This window comes from Capricornis sumatraensis, chromosome 1 (genome assembly GCF_032405125.1).
Source record: "Capricornis sumatraensis isolate serow.1 chromosome 1, serow.2, whole genome shotgun sequence".
In the NCBI taxonomy this organism is placed as follows: Eukaryota; Metazoa; Chordata; class Mammalia; order Artiodactyla; family Bovidae; genus Capricornis; species Capricornis sumatraensis.
This window is the reverse complement of record NC_091069.1, coordinates 183,888,827-183,912,635: the sequence shown is the minus strand read 5'-3', so window position 1 is coordinate 183,912,635 and position 23,809 is coordinate 183,888,827. Positions and strand designations below refer to the sequence as shown.

Sequence of the window (23,809 nt, the reverse complement as noted above, 5' to 3'; positions counted from 1 at the left end):
TAGATTTACAGCAGTGACAATTTCATTCAAGAGATAGTGCTGAGCCCTGAGTCTGAGGCCATGAATCTGTGAAGAATTTGAGGGAACTGCTGAGAATGAGAAATTATGACCTGTAAGTAAAGTTAAGTAAAGTTGTTCTGACTCCTGAAGACTTAGGAAACCTACTTAAAATCTTTGAGTTTATTTATTTATCTGCACAATGGTGATAATAATACTTACCTACATCACTAGGTTATTAGGAAAATTAATACACATTAATAAACCTTTGGGGTCAAAGGTAAACATTGCTGCATGGTGAATACAGAAAGTGATTGCTTCTCTGTAACCTTCTGCTTAAATAAATGCATGATGTTTACATCAAGTATTCACACTAATTCTGAAATCAAATGTAATCAGAGGTACTTTCATTCACCCTTTTAAGGAAATGTGTGTGCTAAGTTCAAATTTAAATGGATTGGTAGCTACTATGAAGTGTGTTAATTGTTCAGTCATGTCTGACTCTGCAACCCCATGGTCTGTAGCTCACCAGGCTCCTCAGTCCATGGAATTCTCCAGGCAAGAATACTGGAGTGGGTAGCCATGGCCTTCTCCAGGGGATATTCCTGACCCAGGGATTGAACCCGCATCATCTGCATTGCAGGCAGGTTATTTACCATCTGAGCCACCAAGGAAGCCCAGGAGCTATTATACCCTAAAGCAAAAACCATGAATTTTCCCCTCAATACATTGTGACTTTTTCTTTATGTCATTTAAGCATCTTAGTATCTGTGCAACTCATCGGCTTCATTGTACAGTTTGAAGATGAGCAAACTGAGGTACAAATACCCCAGTAAAATATGAGAAATGTGAATAATCCTTTAAATCACTTCCACAAATTCTGGACAAAAACTCTTATCTTTATAATGGTTTTTAGAAATCATTTAGTTCTGCCTCTCATTTCACAAATGAGGAACGTGAATCCAGAGTGGTTAAGTAACCTGCCCCAAGGGCACAGAGTTGGAAATGGTTCTTGTATCTCATACTTACTCCTTTAACCCCTAGTCCAGTGCTCCTTCCCCTCAAGTACCCAAAACACACACGTAGCCTTAGCAGATTTATTGTATCTTATATGTAAAATATACATGTTTTAGATTTGGTTGATACCTTAGATAGAGATCATAGTCTAACCGGCATACACTGAAGGCTAAGGTGGTAGAGAGAAGGAATTTGATCTTTTTCATCCATCAAATACTGCTGGGAAGCTTTTTGACTTTGCGCAAGATGAAATTTGTTTACATTTGGTTGAATATCATCAGCATCTGATAATGTGAACCCTGGATTTAGGGGTTCAAATGCTTACACTACCCTATTCATGTAAAAAATTCAATAATGACTTTCTGGGCAGTTGTGCTAATGCATTTACTCCAGATTAATTTCCAAACTTGCCTCATTCAGAACTTCCTACTAGGGTATAAAGATCTGGGATCAGGTCAAGAACTCTGTTTTTAAAAAGCACCCTGGATAATTCTCAGGATCATCCAAGTTTTTGAATCACTGGAATAGAGCACAGTTTTCAGGAAACAACTATCTGCTTTCTACTACTGACCTGGAAGCTGTCAGTGGGTGTATAATTTAAATACATAGTATAAATAATGAATTGCATTTTGCACGTCATTTCTTTTTTTTTTTTCTTTTGGTTTTTGTTTTTGTCTTGTAGCCAATGCTTCTTTGGTTAATTACAGATAGTAAGAGATAACCTTCCCAGTATTTCAGTGAAGAAATCAACATTTTGTCTGATATAAATTTATAGAATTAGTGTTGTCATATCCTTGTACAGTTGAAATAAAATGGTATTACTGAAAATTTTTTGCAAAAAGTGAAACATCTTACCAATAACTTAGGGGCTTAAGATAAATATCACCTCATGATCATATTATCCTTATGTGCATGCATTTTATGGAGGCAAAAAGTGAAGTAAAGGGGAGGCAACTCCAAGGTCATGAATGCATTTGCACAGGGTATTTTAAAGGTTTATATGCTAATCTATTCTGGTTTCTAGTTTTCTTCTAATCTCCTTCTAAATTTTGGAAATAATCTAAATATTCACTTATAGATATCTTGTCCAGTTGTAACTTTTAGGCAGGAAAGAGGTAATTTGGATTCCCGAGTGTGAGGTGAGAAGTGATGTTTAGATATAAGTAACTAAATTATACTCCACAGCAATGAGCATATGTTAGTGGATCCCACAGTAGCCATCAGGATGCATTTCATCTTTACTGAATCCATAGCAAGCAAAACCTAATTCTACATGAATGTTGTGTATTTAAGTAAATATATTTTTAAAGCAAAATCTGACTTGTCTTTCAGACCTGCAGATTTATTCTTGGTAATAGTAGTTAATTATCTGTTTATAAAATTACTATCTTTGAGCATTAATACAACTAGGTATGGTAGAGAAAATAAATATTCAAATAGATAAGCTATCATACTGATTCTATATTTCAAGAAATAATGATAGAAAAAAAGCATTTTTTAAGGGCTTAAAAAAAAAAAAAATGGGCACTTTTCCCGGCTTCTCTATTTCCTGTACATAACATGGATGTTTGTTTGTTTTTACAAGTTAACGGGGCCAATGATTTAAATTGTTATTGAAACATGCTTTGAACAATCAGGTGGCATATGTTGGCATAGATTCATTTGAAACCACTGGTATTTCTCTAGGGAGAAGTGGGAAATCCTTCACCTATCAGGCAGTGGATTTTTAAATTTTTATATTAAGTATACATATGCATTGATTTGGGTAGTTTCCCCAAATTTCTAACTGTGTAATCATTCTTGAAAATCCACATCTAGGTTTTAAAACCCAAAACAAAAAAACAACTTCTGAAAGCTTTTTCCTGAAGCTTTACTTTTCATTGCAAAGTGTAAAATAACTTTCTGAAGTGCCTTCTTTAAGTCCTGGTGGTGGTACGATCTGTGGTTTGTTTGGGGAGATTTTGTTTTCAGGAAAGAGTGTGTTTTCTTATGAAAGAGACAAGGGAAAGTTTTACCTGTCTCTCTCCAGTGTTCTTTTTTTCTCTCTCTCTCTTTCCTTTTCTTTTAAAGATTGGTGATAAGGAATTCTAACTACTTAATGAGATGGGAGAGGCCTCACTCCATTGGAGTGGAGGAGTCCAGGTGGAAGTTGATGGATTGGACAGGTAAAGAGAAGAGTCCCGCCCCCTCATGCCTATAGTTGGGTATATATGAGGGAACCTAAAATTATGTACAGAGAGAGAAAGAGAGAGAAGGACTTGAGTTCTGTTATCTTCCTAGTAGATTTCTACTGTAAGGGTCTCAGAGGGGGTGGGGGGGTTGGCAAAATCCTGGAGCCAGAAGAGAGGACAGCGGCATTGATCAATCTTACAGCTAACATGTTGTACCTGGAAAACAATGCCCAGACTCAATTTAGTGAGGTAAGGCTTTTAGATTTTAGCACTCCATTTAGAGATGCTATTTTTATTTCTCTTTTTAAAATAAAAGCTTACATATTTGTGGTTCTTGGTCACCCAATGTAATGTTTTTGCAAACTGTGTATAGGAATCTCTTTTTCTTGGTTAATGTTTTCTGTGGTGACTGTAAGAGTGTTTTTAAAATAAAAGATGAAACAGTAGGAGAAAAGGGAGAAGAAAAACTTCTGGGGAGATGTTATGTATTTGAAGAAGCTCAATATTCAGGAATTTAGAAAATCACTCTGTATGAGAACAGACTGAGAGAGCAGATCATATTCTGCCAGACTCACTGAAATGACTCCTCTGTTGGGTTTTCACTTACCAGTAAGACAAATTTGTTGATTGTGTCTCAACTCAGTTAAGTTCTCAGTTTTATCTCCAGACTTCATCCTAAAAGCAAATTAAGTGTTTTTTCTTTTTTTTTTTTAAGTAATCAGTTGAGTTTTTTTTTTTTTTTTTAAAGCCATCTCCGTTTTGAAGTCTGTCAATCCAGAGACCCACCTAAATCCTGAGGGGACTTCATTCATGTCCCTATTGTCTGGTGATTTGACTTCAACTTTCACAGTATAATCAGTTCTTATGGAGTGATGCATTATCAAATATTTATGTATGCATACATGTAAATGTATACTATAGCACATAGGATTTTATTTAAGGAATTAATGTTTGCCGCCCTGATCTGTCTTCAACACACTTGTCTCAGGAATTTAAATCTCTGAATTAAAAAAATCCTGAAGAGACTATAAGGCTTTGAGGAAGTTTCCTAAGGTTGAGGGAGGTCTAACAACAATATTAGTTTACATTCCTCAGAATAGGGCAGCTGTGTTGACACTAATCAGACTGGGGAGGGGGGGAGTGCAGTGTGAAGAGAGTGAGTTCAGTGTTTTGGATAAAAATGCTTGCAGGTGAATGCTTAGAAAAGTAGACTGGAGTATTCAAATAGAGCTCCTTAAAAATCAGAACAAAATGCATAGTACTCTGGGCAGAAGGCACAAGGGAAGCCTCCACACTGGGCAACAAAGCCGGGCCAGTGCTTTCATATTGACCATGCTATTGTCTAGACACCTGAACTGTGTAAATATAGCAGGGGAAATATCGAGTTATCTAAAGAAGGAAAAGGAAGTGCCTATTTTCCTTTAAAACATTCAAGTAGGCTTGCTTGTCCTCGGTGGAGAAACTTGAGTTTCTTGTTTTGCTTTAATATTGAAAGTCAGCTTAAAATGTTACTAAGCAATTACAAAAAATGGAAGTAACACTTATGATTATCTTGTTTCTATTTGATCCAATGTTGTCCTGTTTTGATCATAAAAAAAAAAGGAAAAGATCTGTCAGTCATATCATATCTGACTTTGTGTTCGTGAAAAATTTGGCGCGCATTTATAATCAGATTAGGATTCCTGTGTGTGTAAATAAAAAAGGTTAGAAACAAAAGTTGACTTTGAAGTATCTCTAAGAAAAGTATAAAGTTGATGTGAAGTGGAAAGAACTGATTATTTCTCATAAAAGAAAAAAAAACTGCATGAACACTGTGTTGAGAAAGTATTTGTACGAATGACTGCCTTTTATGGAGGTAAAGGAGTCATGCTGTATGTGAGAGTATGGCGTCCTCACGGTGAAAGAAAATACCTTTACACGAGTCTGCATTTTTCAAAACTTTAGGGGATGTGTGGTCAGATGCTGAAGAGGCAGCAACTGTCTTTTCTTTTGAAATGCTGCTAATATACACAGAAGTTACCGATGAAAAAAATATGGCGGCATTTCTCTACTGTCCTGAGTCTTTTCCTGTATTTTGTCATGATTTTTATATCCTTCCGCTAGTATGTATAATATGTGTTATCTCCGTGGCTTCATTTCCGTTCTATTGCTTAAGAACAGCTTTCTTTTCTGCATAGGGTTGAATAACTAGCCCTTTGTAGAAATGCAGTTCTACAAGGAGGTATACGAAACGCCTGGGACCACATGGCCCTGAGAACGTAGACATTTCATTCCAAATTTATAACGTCTCAGCATTCACCTTCTGATAACATTCATGAATAACCGTCAATACAGAATCAGCCATTTATGATTATCATATAAGAATTGTTTTTAAATTGTTAGATTAAGACTAAAAAGGCATGCCACTTCCCGTGAGAGTGAAAATTATTTGAAAATCGCAACCCTTTCTCTGACTTCAAATAATGTTTCCATTTAACTTGCCAGCAACTTCCGTGGATTGGTAACTCAAAAACAATATAAGCAAGCTGTTCCTCCTCTTTCCTCTAACTTTCCAGTTCTTTGCCCTCAAGCAGAGAGGAATTTGGGGAAGCTGTTATTGAACAGGAAAGGGTCCGGAAGGGAGGGGAAAGCAAGTTGGATACAACAGGCTTGGCTTAAGGTTCCACCCTTGGGTTACAATGAAGAGGCCTCGAGCAAGTACCTTTACAGTGCGCCAGGGTGGAATGACACAGCCTCCAGAACTGGTCTAAAGCTTGGAGAGCAAGGCATTAAAGAAAGGAAATTCTTCACAGATTAAGTTGCAGTTCCATTTTCTTACCAAAAAACCTGGATCCAGTGTGTGTAAGTGTGTGTGAGAGAGAGACAGAGAAAGACACAGAGAGAGACTTTGAAAACTTTCAAACTCCTCCTAGAAAGATGGTATTTTATTTAAAAATCCCCATCTGGGCTTGTGTATGAAGACGAAAATGTACTTTGGTGAATGAGTTACAACATTCAAGACTTCAAGGCTCATATATTGAATCACCTCATTTTACAAATCGAGGTTAATGACTTTTCTTTCTGAGAGAGCTATAGCTGTGAAAATGAGTTCCTTTTACTTAACCTTTTTCTCTTTGATACAAAAAAGGAGAGAGTACACTCTAAAAAGAACTATTCTGATTCATGGTAACCGCTCCAAAAAGTTTCCAGAAAGAACTGGTATGTAAATCTAGTTGAGAGTAGGAAGAAAAGTGCTGAAGCAGCAGTATGAACCTCCAATGACCTGAATAAGTTCAGGTCATTGCCAATTAATGGACCTCTGGGTGCATATTGGCAAGGAAAATAGTCTTTCCTGTCCCAATACCATTTCCAAAGACTGAAGCAGATTTTTCCCTATGGGAGTGGTTTTTACCTTTGAAGTGAATACATGAATTCTTTTTAACTTTCCATTGTTGTACCTCTGCAATTTTTAGCACCACAGGTAAAATCACAGAGGTAAGAAGCAGAAGCTGCAGACTTAATTCAGGTGTCAGGCTGGTTGCCTTTCCTCACTCCATGTTGTGGTCTTAGATTGCACTACTTGTTTTACAATTGGTTGCCCTCAAGCCCAGAGGGGACTGGGAGAAAGAGATCACAGATTGTAGATCGTATTTTCCTTCACTGCTATTGGAAAAATGAGTGGTGATAATAAATCATTTATTCTTTACCTTGATAAGGTAAAAACATGTTTGGTTTGGTTTGTTTTCTAGAAGAGCAATGATCCTCAATAGGGGGTGTGGAGAGACAGTAGGAAATATCAATGAATGGATGGTTAACTGAAACAATCAAAAAAATATTGGTTGCTCTTTCATCATACAATATATATTTTCTGAATACAAAGTTTGCTGAAATTTTTTTAGAAAATAAACACATATAGAATTTAGATTCTATATTCTTCATGTTAAGGGAATATGTATTTGAGGTCATGAGACTTTATGTTGATCAAGGAAAGACATAGGTAAGACAGTTGAGATTTCTGTTACCACAAATGTACCCAACCTTTCTTTGAGGAGCACATAATTGCTTTGGTAAGGATCTGTGCTGGTGAGTTAGAGGCAGATGGGTAAAAATCCTTCCTTTATAGTAATAGTGGGAAATTAAACTCTTCCCATATCGAGTTTTAAACGTTACTACTTTAAACATTAATTGTTTTATATCAGTAAGTAAGGAAGAGTGAACACAGACACCCAAAAGACACATCAGTGAAAAATAACTTGGTTATTTCCATAAAAGTCTTACTGTTTTGAAAATGGAAGTTTTTCCAAATCTCAATGAACTCAGAATTGTCTTTTGAATATATGACGAGCAAAAAATCAGATGGCTGGTACAGTCTTATTGTCCAGGCCCAATTTAGGGAAGGCGTTGCCTGTGAAGGATATCCAGTAGGGTAGCAGATTTTAGTTCTGGAAAAGAATGGATTGAAATGTCAAGGTGAAACAGTTGATCTAAGAGTTAAGCTATAATTCTTATTCCGGATCTTCTCTTCAGGACACAGTTTGGAGGCACAAGAAAATAGGGGCCTGTGGCTTATTAAGGTGTCATCTCTATCAACATTTTATAATTTTTACTTACACTTTTTAATAAAGTTGAAATGTGTCAATATTCATGAGGAGTGGTATTGAGGAGGAGAAACTGAAGTTATAAAAAGGATTACCGACTTACTCTGTGTAAATAAATATTTACTGAGCATCAGATACATATGCACATAGGATATAAAAATGAATATGAAACAGTTCCTACGCTGCTAAGTAACAGTTCATAGGGAGAATTAAAATATACAGTTATAATTAATATAGGAGAGACCTTGAGTGTCACATGTGAAGTGTGAGCAAGATAATATGAAGCATCAAAGAGAAAGAGAGTACTCTGAAGCAAGACAACCTTGCGAGTCTGTGTATATGTGTGTGTGATACAGATTCACTTGGAAGGATGAGTAGAGAACTTTCTAAAGTTTTAGAAATAAAAGAGGGAAGGATGATTTCAGGTGCAGAAACAAGCATCAGCAGAGACACAGAAGCAGGTGCATACTGGGGTCCTCAAATGTCAGATAGTTTTGATGGAACTGAAAGTATGAAATAATTAGAAAATAAAGATAGAAATATAAGATAGAGTGGCTCATGGAGTGTCCTAACACATTTAATATAGTGGCTATGATAAGCCGTGGAAGAATGTTAAACAGAGGAATGGTATAATTAGGGCTGTATTAGAGTGCTCTTGGGGGCGATATAGGGCTTTGTTGAAGGCTGCCTAGAAGGATAAAAATGCATTTCTCTGAATTGCACATCGGGTGCTTGATTTTCAAGGATATACACTGCCTCTCTGGAACCTTTGGAAGAGTAGAAATGAATTGTTTCTAAAGTCTCATGCAACTTGTGTTTCTCTACCATAGCTCTCTTTCATAGCTATGGTTCCTGCCATAGATAAGTTGGGAACTAGTGGTCTTGGTATGTCCCTATTTACTCCTGCTATTCAAATGCACTTATCAATAGCACCCCTTTTACTTTCCAAAAGTGTTCCTCTTGGAAGATAAAGTATATGGTCATCCTATAAATAAAGACCCACTGTTTATTTTGTTGGGTTTCCCTTGTGTCTCATCTGGTAAAGAATCCAACTGCAATGCAGGAGACCTGGGTTTGATTCCTGGGTTGGGAAGACCACCTGGAGAAGGGAAAGGCTATCCACTCCAATATTCTGACCTAGAGAATTCCATGGACTGTATACTCCATGGGGTCACAAAGAGTCGGACATGACTGAGTGACTTTCACACACACACCATTTATTGTATTATTCCCCCCTCCCTACCCCCTGCCCCCCCCAAAAAAGTGGTATATATTTGTCTATAAACTAAATACAATAGCTTTGATATCCCAGCCACAGATCAATTAAATTGTTTACCTTAGGAAAAGAAGCATTTTCTTACAACCCAACTTACTGAGAATTAGTTAAGTATAGTCCTGGTGCTTGTGCTAGGCACCAAAAGGAGAGCAGTTATAGCCCTTGGCTTATGAGAAGTCACAATCCTAGTATGTACATAAAGTATTCATTCATAAGTGACTCTGGTTTAAAGCAAAATGTCGTAAGAGACACCAAGTTTTCTCAAAGACAGTGAAGTGGGTCAATCTGTTCTTGACAAGGGTAATATTTCACATAGTTTGAGAATTTAGCCACAGGGGGAAGACAGAAGGTCATTCTAGGTAGAAGGTAGAAGATTAATAAAAGTACAAAGAACAACTGCATAGGACCAAATGAAAGAGCATGCTATATTGACTTGAAAAGAGAATGTTGATTTAAAACTGACCTGTGTTTAATCTGTATGTCAAAATGGAACACTTGTATAAGAAATAGCAAAAAAAAAAAAAAAAAAAAAGGATGGCAAGGGCTTTTATCTCACTAAGAGCTAGAACCCATGCATATTCTGAAAGCATGGGCCATGATCAGAATTTGAGATCCAAACTTTGTCTACATGCTCTAGGAGTGACAGATGTCATCCTGCAAGGAGGAAGAAAAACTAGTCCAAATGATTGCTTGATTTGGGTGAAGTTGTTTCCTGTTCCCATTCCTTAGACCACTATAGAGATAGATAAGGTTTCTAACCCTTATAGGGAGTTGGTAATTGCATTCTTAAATTAATCAAAACTAGGAACAAACTCTAGACTGATTTTCTATGTTAATTAGGGTCAACTTTATTTGTTAAATAGTCATTTTAGAATGAGATAACTCTTCTCTCTGGTTACTGCTCTAAAAGAAGATAGAGATCATGGAGCTAAATGTGACACAATATCCCAAGTATGACTTTTGTTCAAGGTGAGAATCCCAATTGGGAAATAATAGAGCAGAAGCAAATATGAATATATCTTTTAAGAAACAACACCCTAGTTTAACCAAAAACAATTACAATAATAAAATCAAGCTCTTGGTATTACAAACTTAAAAAACATTGAAATAAAATTTTCAAATTTCACTTTGGACAAGGATATACATTTTTATTTAAGATCTGAACAGAAATACTGGGGCAGATGTCTTTCTTTCTGTTCATATCATCTCCTTCCACAATCTCCTGCATCATTTCCATCTCACTCAAGATGAAAACCTAGGCAATTAAAGAGATGATGGTGGGGTAGGCAAGGGCAGGTACTTGGGGAGGAAACTCAGTGACTTGATTAAAGGACAAAGAGAGTCGCTAAGAGGGTGACTGAGGCTCTATGATAAATGGGGGGATGGCCAAGCTTGTATCTCATTCCTTTCTTGTCCTTACAAACCTAATCCTCTACTGATGTAAAGTGAATTTTGAAAATATTTGATGTTGAAATGTGGTTTGTTCTGCCTTAACCTCTGCAAACATTAGGGGAAACAGTGAAGTTCCACATATGATCATGTTGCTATACAACCTCCTTTGCAGAAAACAGTAGTTACCTGAAGTGTCTGTAAAAATCTTTTCAGAAACAGTACTTTAAATTTCCCCATATTTGATTTTTTTTTTTTTTTTGGTCTGATATGTAGCACCCCTATCCTCTACTCAACGCATTCCTTTCCATTTTCTGCCTCGCCCCAAAAACCTAGTTCTTAATTCCAAATTTATTTCATGTTTGAAATAATGACTAACTTTATTCAGTTTCAGTCTCTTTTCAAAGACAAAGGAAAACTGAGCTGTTCTGTAAATTTTGAGATAGCTTTCCCAGATAATATTTACCTGTCAATTTAAAATTCAGTTGCTGGAGTTAAGATAAAGCACATGGTGCTTCTAGGTAAGGGAATAACTAGCAACAATAAAACACTTTTGGAATGTCAGGGGATATGTGTAAAGTATAAACTGATATCTTATGCAAAAATGGTGATATGAATTGCATCTTGTCTGTGTTTCTTATATGGGACTAAAAAAAAAATTTTTTTTTTCTTATAAAAGCTGAAAGAGGGAATTTTGAGTCAAGCTGTGCTGTTTTGCCAGGGGCGGAAATTTATGAAACACTCTCGTCAGCATTTCTGGAAACACTACAAAAGAAATAGTTCTGCTTTCTTATTGCTGCTAAAGCCACTAATAGGTGCAGTTTAGTATAATACCCCTATGAGCATTACCACCCCCAAAGTGAGCTTGCCTTGGAAAGAACTCTGTACAGGCATTTTCTTTTTCCTTTTAAGCTTGCGCAAAACACCCAAAGGGGCCATTTCCAATCCAGGCAGTGATCTTTCTCAAGTTCATTCTTTCTCAGATCACAGAGACAATGGGGAATATGCCCTGTTTACTCAAATCAGTCTGGATTAGTGTCACTTTATTGATGGAGTTAGAATTAAAAGGAAAACCATTACCCTCTCAAAGGGCAACATCAGATGTTTTGGGAATGGCTTGATTACTTTTAAATAGACCATGTGAGACTGTCACCAGGCTAAAGTTGAGGACTCCACAAGATCTACACAGAGAGAAATGGTCACACTGGATAAAAGTACAAAGCCTGTAATAAGCCTTAGGCTTGGCAAATTACTTGAGTGGATAATCCCAAAGCGCTTGGAAGCCTGAAAATCAACATAGTGAAAATTCAGAAAAATTAATTTTGCTGCCTTCTTTTATATTCCAGCTCCACCTTCCAAATATTTATCTTCAGGTCAGATCCTTTCCAGGTTTTAAAACCTTGCTGGGGGTTCTGCTTCATCCTTAAAAATGTCTCAGGTTTCATTGGCTGCCCTCCCAGAATCACCTAGACTTCCTCTGAACTCTGTGCTTCTCTGTTCCACCCTGATTGCTTCTCCAAGTCTATAGACTGCAAACTCTTGGAGGGTAAGAGGGTGTGTGGTATTTATCTCTACATCCTCCCTGGGGTCACCGAATAATGTTTCTGAATGCATTGGAGGCATGTATCTGTTGCCACTGCTCAGAGTGCTCTCTTCAGATAAAAATATGGAGTATTATAAATACTTACAGAAATGGCTGTTTATAACTGTGCCGAGAGCAAGGCAACTGCACACATTGTACAAGCCTGGTCTCCACCTGAAGGTTCTGAATCATATGGCTTTCTCTAACATCTTACAAGTCTTTTTTTTTTTTTTTTAAATGAATCCAGCTATTTATTTCCTTATACTTCAAGTGGCAAAGTTTTTGAAAGAAAGAGAAGTTTCCTTAGTAAGGAATGGTTTGCTTTCTAACAGAAGTAAACAATGTAAGGTGTACTGCTTTCACTTAATTGATTACCCTGGAGGACAGGGAATGTGTTTGATTTTTCTACAAAACAGAACGTATTAGATCTTTATCTTGCTTTGTAGTCACTTTGTAAATGTGTTTACTTGCTTCCACACTGTTCCCTTCATTCATTTTGTCCCCTGATGTCTCTCCATCATCACCAAGGATGTGAGTGGTTTGCTCTGGATGAATAAACTTGATGATTTGCAAACACTTTCACATTTTATTTTCTATGGTGTTATTACTAAAGGATGCTTGAGAAAACTTTAAGTAATTTTGTTCTTAAATGTGGTGCCTCAGTTTTTCTTTTTGTTGTTGTTGTTCAAATAAAACATTAATGAACTGTTGTAATTATTAAACTGATTGATTGATTGTTACTTTCATAGGGGAGTAAATAGAATGAAATGAATAGATTAGTGTCTTTTCAAAAATGTAGCAATCAGCGAAGAACTTGACAAGCAAAAGCAGATTAGAACTTGGAAGCAGTGTTTCTGATTTGAACATATATAGAATAGTAAAAGATCCCCTAGAGAAGGAAATGGCAACCCACTCCAGTATTCTTGCCTGGAGAATCCCATGGATGGAGGAGCCTGGTGGGCTACAGTCCAGAGGGTCACAAAGAGTCGGACACGACTGAGTGACTTCACTTCACTTCAAAATAGTAAAATGGAGGGGTATGGTCCTTATTTCATGCTTTAGTTTTCCAGTTGCACCTAGAGGATAATGTTTCAACCTAGTGTGTGTGTGTGTGTATGTGTGTGTATGTGTGTCTGTGTGTGTTGCTACTGCTGCTGTGTGTGTGTGTGTGTGTGTTGCTGATGCTGCTGCTGTCGCTTCAGTCGTGTCCGACTCTGTGCAACCCCATAGACGGCAGCCCACCAGGCTCCCCCGTCCCTAGGATTCTCCAGGCAAGAACACTGGAGTGGGTTGCCATTTCCTTCTCCAATGCATGAAATGAAAAGTGAAAGTGAAGTCACTCAATTGTGTCCGACGTTGGGGGGTGTTAAAAGTCTGGAAAATGAAGTCATGAATTTAGACCATTTGCAAGAAATGGTTTATAAGTCTGATAAACTACTATCTCAGTTCCTCAAAACACCCAACACATTTGTAAGCCTTTAATTATGGCATTATTCGAAACTGAATTCTAGCTAACTGTGCAGAAAGTCATGGAAATTAGAGAAGGAAGGACCAATTCTGTGGCCCTCTCTACCAGAAACTAACATCTTACTTGAAGTTTATGTCTGGGTGGTTTCTCTATCCATATGAAGTAAATCATTATATTACCACAAAGATTTAGATTCTTATTGCTGACCTAGATGCTTGACAAATAATATCTAGACCATCAGGTAAGAATTACCACCTTGGCACAAAAATGTGTATGCATTTGTTTCAAGGAAGTAGAAGTCATTAATAAACTTCCCAGATAGGTGTGAGCTACCAAGTATTACTCATGGCCTTGTGAGTGACAGGACTGGCTATTCTGCTACTAGTTCCCATAAAAGCTAAAGTTAAAAGCTCAATTCCCACCTAGCAGAACAAATCAAAACACAAAGTTAAGGTCATTGAGATTATTTGGAGATTCACTGTAACATTCAAGGTCAATGGTATGTAAAGAGGTGACTGATTTGGAGCCATTTACTTTAACACAAAAAAGCAATCCTTAATTGGGTTACAATTGGGTTAGAATAGAATATACTTTCTGAAGGTGATTTCCATTTTGAAATTTTTTGCATTTCTTAAACATTTCCTGTGCATCTACTATGTCTCAGCCATGGTTCCAGATGAGACTCTGCACTCAACAAACCAGCTATTATCTCTTATAAGTTAGTGTCTAGCCAAGTAGACCAGCATTAAAAGTATTATATAGTAATTAATTTCAATTATAATTATATGATGTAAAGGGGAAAGTTACTGTGCCATGACAATGTGAAACAAATACTTACCTGAGCACTCCAGAGAGGCTTCATCTTGGACATGACGTTGAAGCTGAAAGACCAGTTGTGAAGCAGCCTGCAGGTACAAAAGGCTTGAAGACTGAAGGAGTTTGCTTTTGAAAACTGAAGGAATGCCATTCTTTAGTGAGCAAAAAGGAGGGTCTCAGATAGTGTGGTGTAAGACACTTAGAGATTGGAGGCCTTGGGCTCTAGATTAGAAACCTGTTCAAGATGTTCAAGCATGAGAGTGACATGGTCAGATCTTCAGGGAATTTCCAGTGATAGGCAAGGTGCTGGGTCTCCAAACGAATAGTTAAGGTTTTATACCCTGTTGTTAATGAGTGGAAAGCATTTTCTTTAGATATGAAATAAGTATGCTTTTGTTGAATGTAACTCTTAGATAAAGATTCCAGGCAGAAATCTGAGTGACTCCAAGTGAAGGATACTTAAGAAAGTGGGTAAATCTCAAGCCAGATGTTTTGGTTTCAAATCTGAGTTCTGTCACTTACTACCATGAGCACTTACTCTTGTGGAGCTTCAGTTTCCTCATCTATAAAATATGCATGAAACATGAGATAATAATTCCACTAGCTCCTGAGAATTAAATGAGTAAATATATGCAAAGCACTTAAACACTATAAGGACCAGAGTAAGACTCAGAAAGAATTCAGTACTAGTAGTAGTTGTAGTCAATAGTAATATAATACCTAAGATTCTTTTCACAGAGGACTCAAGTCAGGATACCATACAGGGTTCAGATCATTTTAATCTTGATGGGCACCATTATTTATTGAAATCAATTTCATATCATGGTGAGCAAAACTATCACCTGTGATAAAACATTAATCACATTTAATCACCTGTTTTTAAGTCATAATTTCTGAAATAGTTCACACACATTGCCAAAGTTATTTTTAAATATTTTAAACTCACTTTGCTGAGTTACTTCAGTCATGTCCGACTCTGTGCGACCCCATAGATTTCAGCCCACCAGGCTCCCTCATCCCTGGGATTCTCCAGGCAAGAGTACTGGAGTGGGTTGCCATTTCCTTCTCCAATGCATGAAAGTGAAAAGTCAAAGTGAAGTCGCTCAGTCGTGTCCAACTCTTAGCGACCTCATGTACTGCAGCCTACCAGGCTCCTCCGTCCATGGGATTTTCCAGCAAGAGTACTGGAATGGGGTGCCATTGCCTTCTCTGTAAACTCAGTGTAAAAACCAGCAAAACATTATTGATGAGCTTGTAAAGTTACCATGGTTTGTTTTCCCTGTAGGTGGTATAACCTTCACTAAAGATCTTCATTACTATGTACTTTCTTTTCTTAGCATTACCATGTCTACTTAAAAAATTATTGACATGGATTATTACAGACTGAAAATTTCCTCAAACACATTTTGATCTGATTTTAGTTAATAACGCCTGGTTCACTTTAAAGAAACTAAAACTCTGTATACTTTTCCATATTATCTGGATCAAGAGTTATTGAATATTGAAGTTATACTTTCTGCTAAGCCCAATGCTTCTTTGGCATGTAATGGTGATCTCCGTTTCTTTTAGAATTGAGGATGCTCATGATAATAGTTTTATTTGTCATTATTACTAAAAGGGAGTACTTAATGAAATAATAGAATGTAAAGTTTATTTTTCCTTAACTGAGCTCTACACAGCGTAATTTAGCTGTATTTGGATTGAATTTTAGCTTCACTACATTACACACTTCCTGGCTTTTCAGGTACTATGGCTAATATTTGTTGACACTGTTGTCTCCTGGATTAGCCAACTTTGTATTTTTTTGTCTCACCTGCCCTTGTCAGTCTTGGGTGGAGCTTTTAGGGAAATCTCTCGTAAGTTATGGAATCTGAGTTATGGACCTCAAAGGAATCTTGACACTTTGTATTATAAAACAAAACATTCTGATAACTCTTTGCAGTCTTTCTAGGTTTATGTATTTAAAACCTTTATTTTTACATTTTGTTTGTTATAGGTATGAGTATATTTTACCTCTAAACACTTACTTTCTAGGGCCGTTTGGAAGAGGAAAGAAATGAAATATATTCTCTACTTAACAAAACCTAGTTTTGAGAAAAATGTGATGCTCAGTACATTCTTAAGGTGGAAAGATAGTGCCTTAATTTGACATTAAAATACAAATATCTTCTTGACAATTGGAGCACTTTCAATCAATTGTGTTTAATTCTAGCATGAAACAAACCATCATTCTTTGAGGGGAGGCAGGTGGTAGAAAACAAAAAAATGACAAGTATTTCTCCCTCAGGCAGGGCTTGTTGAAAAGTCACTATCTTGCCAATATTTGGGGATAAAAATGTAGTACTGTCTGCTACAGCATAATCGAATGAATGCTTTGCAAAGCCAGGGTCATAAAGAAAACTGTTTTCTTTTCCCAGGAGAGTTTTTAGAATGTTCAAAAGCACCTCCATGAAGCCTGAGGTGAAAGGTTACATTAGCTGAAGAAGCTATATATGCTGCCTGAAACAATTTGGATTTGTAGGCTTGCTCTGGCAAATCTATATAAAGAAAGAAGAAAAAAAAAAAACACAGAAACCAGTCGTCTCCTTTTTCGAAAGCAATCTTTTGGCATTATATTTAAATAGTATTGTAGATGAGAATAGTCAGCCCTAGAAGAATGCTAGAATGGTTCACCCTTATGTCTGATCATCAGGTTCAATCTCCTCAATTTTATTTAGATTTTACTTTATAGGAAACTACTGTCCAGGTTGGTTTAAGCACCTTATGAAAGTGTTAGTTACTCAGTAGTGTGTGACTCTTTGTTACCCCATGGATTGTAGCCTGCCAGGCTCCTGTGTCCATGGAATTTTCCAGGCAAGAATACTATAGTGGGTAGCCATTCCCTTCTCCAGGGAATCTTCCTGACCCAGGGATCGAACCCAGGTCTCCCATATTGCAGGCAGATTCTTTACTGTCTGAGCCACCACCTTGCCCAGGGGTAAATGGCACATTAGTGGCAGTTGTGACTTTGACCCCATGTCACCAAGTCTAAGTTCAGAGTTCTTCCACATTACTAGGATCCATTTAGGAGAAAAAGGAGTGCAGAAGAATGTTCAGTTCCCTGGTCATCTCTAACAGTCAAGAACTATAATTTCTTTCAAATGAAATGTAGGCAAGTTATTGTTTCCTGTGACAAAGGTCTATTTGAATTGAAGCAAATAAGTTGACTATATGTTGCCAAAGTTGCCTCTCCTATGCCTGACATGGCACTTATTCCCATTTTTTTTATTAATCTCTTGCCATTTAGTATGGACTGTTGTTGTCATCTTGCCATAAAGTAGCTATTACAGATAGTAATATCTATGAAAAGCAGGACAGAGAACTTATAAAATTTCTCTTACACAGATAAATTGAAGGAGAGAGATTTTTAGATATGGGATATGATGCACCAGTCATGTGACTTGATTAGACTTCTTTTTGATATTAAATTATTTTATAGACAAGTAATTACAAAGTCAACTTTAAATAAGTGTAAACCCAAGCATTCAATATTAAATTTTATTTACAGTGATATATACTGATATACATTACTACTGAGCTGATGAGAAGAAATTTCAGGCTCACAATATATTTAGAATATAAGATCATCAAACAATGCAATCCAGGAAAGAAAAATGAAGTGAAACTAAAGGGATTGCCTTTATAGAACACTTTTAAAATGATGACAAGTCAGGAGAAATATCTCATCTTTATTGTTATTTTAATTCTAATCATCCAAACTGAAGAAATAAATCAGAGTCCATAGATGACTATGAGAATCCAAAATAACTTACAGAAGAGATTTAAAAAAAAAAAAATGAGGAAACACTCTTTCCGTATTTGGGAATGGCAGCTTTACTTGCTCTTTCCTACTGGTGAGAGCAGGCAATTTGAGATTCAGCCTCTGGGTGTCCCTACACTTGCCATGCCAGCTTCATGTTCTAGAACACCTCCAGGGTGTTCTGTGATTAACCAGACTATTGAGCTTTCTGTCATCAGGGTGTGCTTTATCCTCTCTGAGGGCAGATCAGCTAGCTTGCAATGAAACTGAATACACTAAAGCTACAGATGCTGGTAATTTTCTAGGGTCCACGCAGTATCTTCACTTTCAAAGTTATTTTTATAGGAATTAAAGCATCTCTTTGAGTTTAAAAAAAAATCCATTGTTTTACTTTACCAGGTTTATAATAGATATCAAATTATGTTCATTTTCATCTTTTATATTTTTTGGAAAGAAGATCATACCCTGTTTCAGACATGGGCTTCCCTGGTGACTTGGAGATAAGGAATTCACCTGCCAATGATGGAGACTCAGGAGATGTGGGTTCAATCCCTGGATAGGAAAGATCCCCTGGAAGAGGAAATGGCAACCCACTCCAGTATTCTTGCCCAGAAAATCCCATGGACAAGGGAGCCTGGTGGGCTACAGTCCATGGGATCAGACACAACTGAGTGACAAAAATTTTGTGGAAAGAAGTTTGTCTCTTCTTCCAGACATGATACAGTAGATACATAACATTGTTCATTCACTGAGTGTCTATTAAGTATGTTAAGGTTATTCCCACATCAATATACCTTGTGGTTAGAAAGGGACAATCTACTTCCTAGTACATTCCAAATGTACTAACTTTGTTACATAAGAAACACATGGGACAAGGGGACCCCACAGAGTTCCTTCAGGGCACATTTTGTTATTCATATGAGTGTTTGAGACTACTTTGCTGCTGCTGGCATCGTAAATTGGCATCTCATTAGCATCCCAGCATAACACAAATCTCTCCCATCTGTGTTTATGAAATTACAAACGAACGATAAACAAAGGGTCCAGGTACTGTTTCCTTCACCCTGCCAGCTTCACTTGGTGGAAAATATGAAATAAATATTATTCACATTAACCTGGCACAGAGTAACTTCATAGGCTCCAAAATGTGTAGTCATGAAAGGGCCCTGTGCTTTGTTTAATGCTCTGCTGTCATGATTTTGAAACTCTTAATAATTTATGAACAGTAGGCCCTGAGTGTTCATTTTGCAATGGGCCGTATAAATTTCTGCTGGTTCTGCCTACCTAACACTTGTTCGTGGCTATATTGGTCTGCCCTCTGCCTCTAATTGTACTTTACCAACATGTCCACTCTCTTCAAATCAAAGAAATAAGCAAATAAGAGCCCTTTGTTTTTGTTAACTAAATGCTTTTTGAATTAACTTCCAAAGTACTATTTCCTATGGCAAGTTTATGACATAAATTTTTAGTAAAGCCATGAAAAGTCTCTAAGAAAATTTCCTTTTTTTTTTTCCCCCAAGAAAATTTCTAATCATACTGTTCTTACTTTGGTGGGTTTGTGGTATGTGTTTCAGACTAGTTAATACAAAGATGATATTGGTTTTACACTCTTTTTTTTAAAAAAAAGACAAATGAGGATACTATTTAGCTTTTGTTTCTTTAAAGTAAAATTTGAGGAAAGCTTAAACTGAAATATGTTTTTCCATTTTTTATATTGAATAGTTAGCAGCTCTTTGCTCAAACCTGAGAAATCTAGCTCTATACTATATAAATTGACGAGTCAGGATTGGAAGCAAATCCTATTGTTGTGAAGTAAAATATTTCACCCAAACTGTATGGGATTAAAAATTATGGCAGGTAAAGGCACAGTCATCACCTATTAATGACTTGAAATACATTTTCTGCTTCTTTAGTGCCACCCAATATGTTCAGTCTCACCGCTGTCCCAGAAAGGTCTTCTTTGTACCTCTGAGGTAAATGGAGTTTCCATCTCTCTTAAGTCCTTCAAGCAACACTGAGTGTTTACTCACTGGCTTTTAAAGCTGGGTCCCAAACTTTTCTCTTTATATTTATTGGAAAAAAAAATTCAAAGGGCCATGTTCCTTTGTTCTTCTCCAAGCCCACAATTAGCTGAAGTTCCATTCTGTGTAGCTAGGAGGAGGAGGACAGGATTGACCTAACAGGCTTTTTTACTGCCTGTGAGAAAGTGCTCAGTGAATTTCTTTGTCCCTTTTGTCAGGGCCGACTGCCTCCCTAATTGTACTGCTTGAGGGAAGCACGTGCCTCTGGGAGCATTATCTGATTCCTACAGGACGCTCAGGAGTGCTTTGTATACTGACCCCTAACTTGAACACAAATAATAATTTCAATCCCCTTCCCAGACCATTCCCCCAGGCTTGGACACCTAAGAGCTTTAATTCAGCCAGGGTTGTGGACACCTTCATCAGGGCCTCAGGTTTTAGTATTTTTCTCTCACAGCTGTCTCACCTGCAGTCTGCCTCACCTGTCAAGGGGGAAAGGTGAAGAAGGAGGCGAGGAGGGAGCTGTGGAAGTCAGAGGAGAGCAGAGGCGAGACGAACAGCTGCTCTTGTCAGCAGGGGGATAAGTGTAAAGAGATTAATAGTTATCTGAAGAGCAAATGGGGACATGGCATTCGGCAGGGGAATGCGAATGTATAAATGTAATGGAATGGGCATGCGACTGTTAACATTTAGACAGATGCTCTCTGGACTGAATGGAATGGCAGAGTCCTTCTCCTCCCCATCTGAAATACTTAAAGTTTAGTAAAATAACTTCCTTACACTTAAGTTGAATTGTTTTCAAGCATCAATTTCTTTACAAGTTTGTGTTCTCTTTAATTTGACTTTTCCTGCGACTCTTGGTTATATTTCACTTGAAGAGCCAGACTCCTCATTTTCTTTATAAAATGTGTACCAACAGGACTGCCTTCTCTTTGCTTCTGATTTGTTTTCCTATCACTAAACCGAAGAAACAATGAGGATTCCCTGTGTCAGAAGTTTTCACAAAGGGAAAACAGCACACAAGCTGGTGGCCGCTTCTAGAAATGTGTTCAGTTTAACTCGGGAATGACTTGAATTATCTGATCAGTCTGACAGGTGTGATGGTGTAGCCTCAGAATCAGATTTTGGTTTCAAAATAACTACTCTTGGCTTATTAGCCAATGTTTGAGCAATTCACTTCCCCTTTCTGATAGTAATACAGTAAAGATTATTTTTGTCAATGAAATGGAAGTTAAATCATTACTTCAGTAAACATCTTATTGAATTATCTACTCAGTGCTGATTTTCCTAGAAGAAATAAAATTTCTGGCAGAGAAACTGTATGAACTAATGTACTTCTGAATTATACAAAATATAGAATTTTAACCATAACTAGATGATATTTCTCTTACACATGTTCTACTTTAGAAAATAAACTACTACAAAGAAAATGAAAGAACAGATGGAAAATTAGGCTGTTTGGATGGTATCATGTTACCTTTTAAAATATATAGCTGCCTTTCTAGCCTGGATAGGAGGGGAGTTTGGAGGAGAATGGATACTTGAATATGTGTGGCTGAGTCGCTTCACTGTTAACCTGAAACAATCACACACTGTTAATTGCCTATACCTCAATACAAAATAAAAAGTTAAAAATAAATAAATTGCACATGTGGTCTCTCCTTTCAAATAATTTACACTAATTCCTAAAAGTTATTGTTTTGAGTGAATAAATATACATGCCATATAACTTAAGGTAAATCTGATGAGGTTTTTAAATTGCCAATACATATGACAGAGCTTAAAAATCACAATTTTGCCTATTTGTGAATAAAGAGATTTACTTAAGTATTTTTAGAAAAAAATAAAATACATAGTTGCTTCTTTCTAACATTGCTACTCCCTCCGCTCCAGTTTTCATGAACCCAGTTTTGGGGGGCAAGTTGGTACCCTGAGACAGAATTTAGAATAAAATGTAAAGAAAATCTGGAGGACAACCATTTTGCTCAGTAGACAAGTTGACTTTAAATCTTCTCTAGAGGACGTGTATCTAGTGGTCTTTTTCATCCTTACTACCAAGACAGAAGAAGAAAAAAATAGCAGGTGGTATTCATTTGTTTTAAGAAATTCATAAGCAGCTACTGAACAGTGATTTTTTTGCCCAGTTTGCGAATAAGCACATTATCTACTTTCAGATGCTCTTGGGGAGACTCAGTTTTCAAAGGCTACCCATGAAGCTGTGTGATCTGTGCAGGTCTTCACAAAACATACCCACATGCCTAGCGCTTCTCTTGGTGTTTTGAACTATGCATCACTAATTAGTCATTTTCCTTTGAGTATAAAGTGCAGCAAATCTGAGGCTGATCCCTGTGGAAGGCATGCACCAAAAGATGCCTTTTGAGAAGCAACAATCTGCAACTTAAATGGCTAACATGGGGGTTTCTGGGTGTCCTGCAGCCACAATACACGAACCTGGGGCTCCTGAACAGCATGGACCAGCAGATCCAGAACGGCTCCTCGTCCACTAGCCCCTACAACACAGACCACGCGCAGAATAGCGTCACGGCGCCCTCGCCTTACGCACAGCCCAGCTCCACCTTCGACGCCCTCTCGCCGTCACCCGCCATCCCCTCCAACACCGACTACCCGGGCCCACACAGCTTCGATGTGTCCTTCCAGCAGTCAAGCACCGCCAAGTCTGCGACATGGACGGTAAGAGTACGGGTGCCCCTGTGCCCTTGAACCTGACCCCCCCCCAGGTATGTGGGATTTCTCTGTCACCCCCCAAGGCTCTCCTCCATCAAAGCTTTCCTCCCTCAAAGCTTAGAACTCCATATTGAATGGTGGAAATGTTTTCCCTGTCCTCTAAAGATATTTTGGTTTGGAATATTCCACACTGAACCAGAAAGAGAAAAAGTACCATTTAGTAGGAACAGACCTGACCTGGAAACCAAAGGCCTGTGTTCCGGTAATTCTAGCTGATGTGTTCTTGCCTGCCTCACCTTTTGTGTGAACTTTTTTGGAAATATGTAAAGCATTACATGGATGGGAAATGTAATCCTAGGATATATGGTTTGCAGTCTGCAGAATGTAGGCTAGTTCCTATTTATTAAGGAAAGCCTAAATTTGTTCATACATGTAAGTTCTCTTAACATGACTCATACTTTATTGATACACATTTATTTATTACATTTAGAAGCATGTACCCCCCCCCCAAAAAAAAGCCTCAAGAACTACACATCAGAAGCCTGAAATAGGTTCAAAGAGATTCTAATTAAAAATGTTGGAAAAAACAAAACTTTGCTAAAAAAAAAAAAAAAAAAGGAAACATTGATAATTGGGATGACCCAGAGAGATGATATGGGAAGAGAGGTGGGAGGGGGGTTCAGGATTGGGAACTCATGTACACCCGTGGTGGATTCATGTCAATGTATGGCAAAACCAATACAGTATACTAAAGTAAAAAAAAAAAAAAAAAAAATCCTACCTACCTACGGAAATATTTATAAAAGAGATTTGGCAGCCTAAGAAAAAATTAAGCTGTAAGAATGTTTATTCTATTTTAGAGTTGATTTGATAATTTATTATAACATGAATAAAGCTCAACTATAAGGGAGGAGACCTATAAGACTGGTTTTAAATGGTTGATCAAAGAATGCCCAAGACCAAAGTGGCACACGTTTGTCAAAGAAGTTAACTTTTGCCTGGATTATAAAA

The 23,809-nt window shown here is 37.3% G+C and overlaps 1 protein-coding gene across 8 annotated transcripts in view; it reads left to right on the top strand.

Annotated features, from left to right (window-relative positions):
* TP63 (tumor protein p63) overlaps positions 1-23,809 on the top strand; it is a 262,441-nt gene that overhangs the window by 148,149 nt on the left and 90,483 nt on the right. For 4 of the 8 annotated variants that reach the window (XM_068976112.1, XM_068976130.1, XM_068976121.1 and 1 more), the window contains exons 1-2: positions 22,281-22,316; positions 22,550-22,804. In XM_068976112.1, the coding sequence (XP_068832213.1) occupies positions 22,583-22,804 (222 nt within the window). In that variant the 5' untranslated portion in view covers positions 22,281-22,316; positions 22,550-22,582. Of the gene's footprint in view, positions 1-22,280; positions 22,317-22,549; positions 22,805-23,809 lie in introns of those variants that run through there. The other 4 variants (XM_068976082.1, XM_068976073.1, XM_068976092.1 and 1 more) reach the window with 1 other exon arrangement.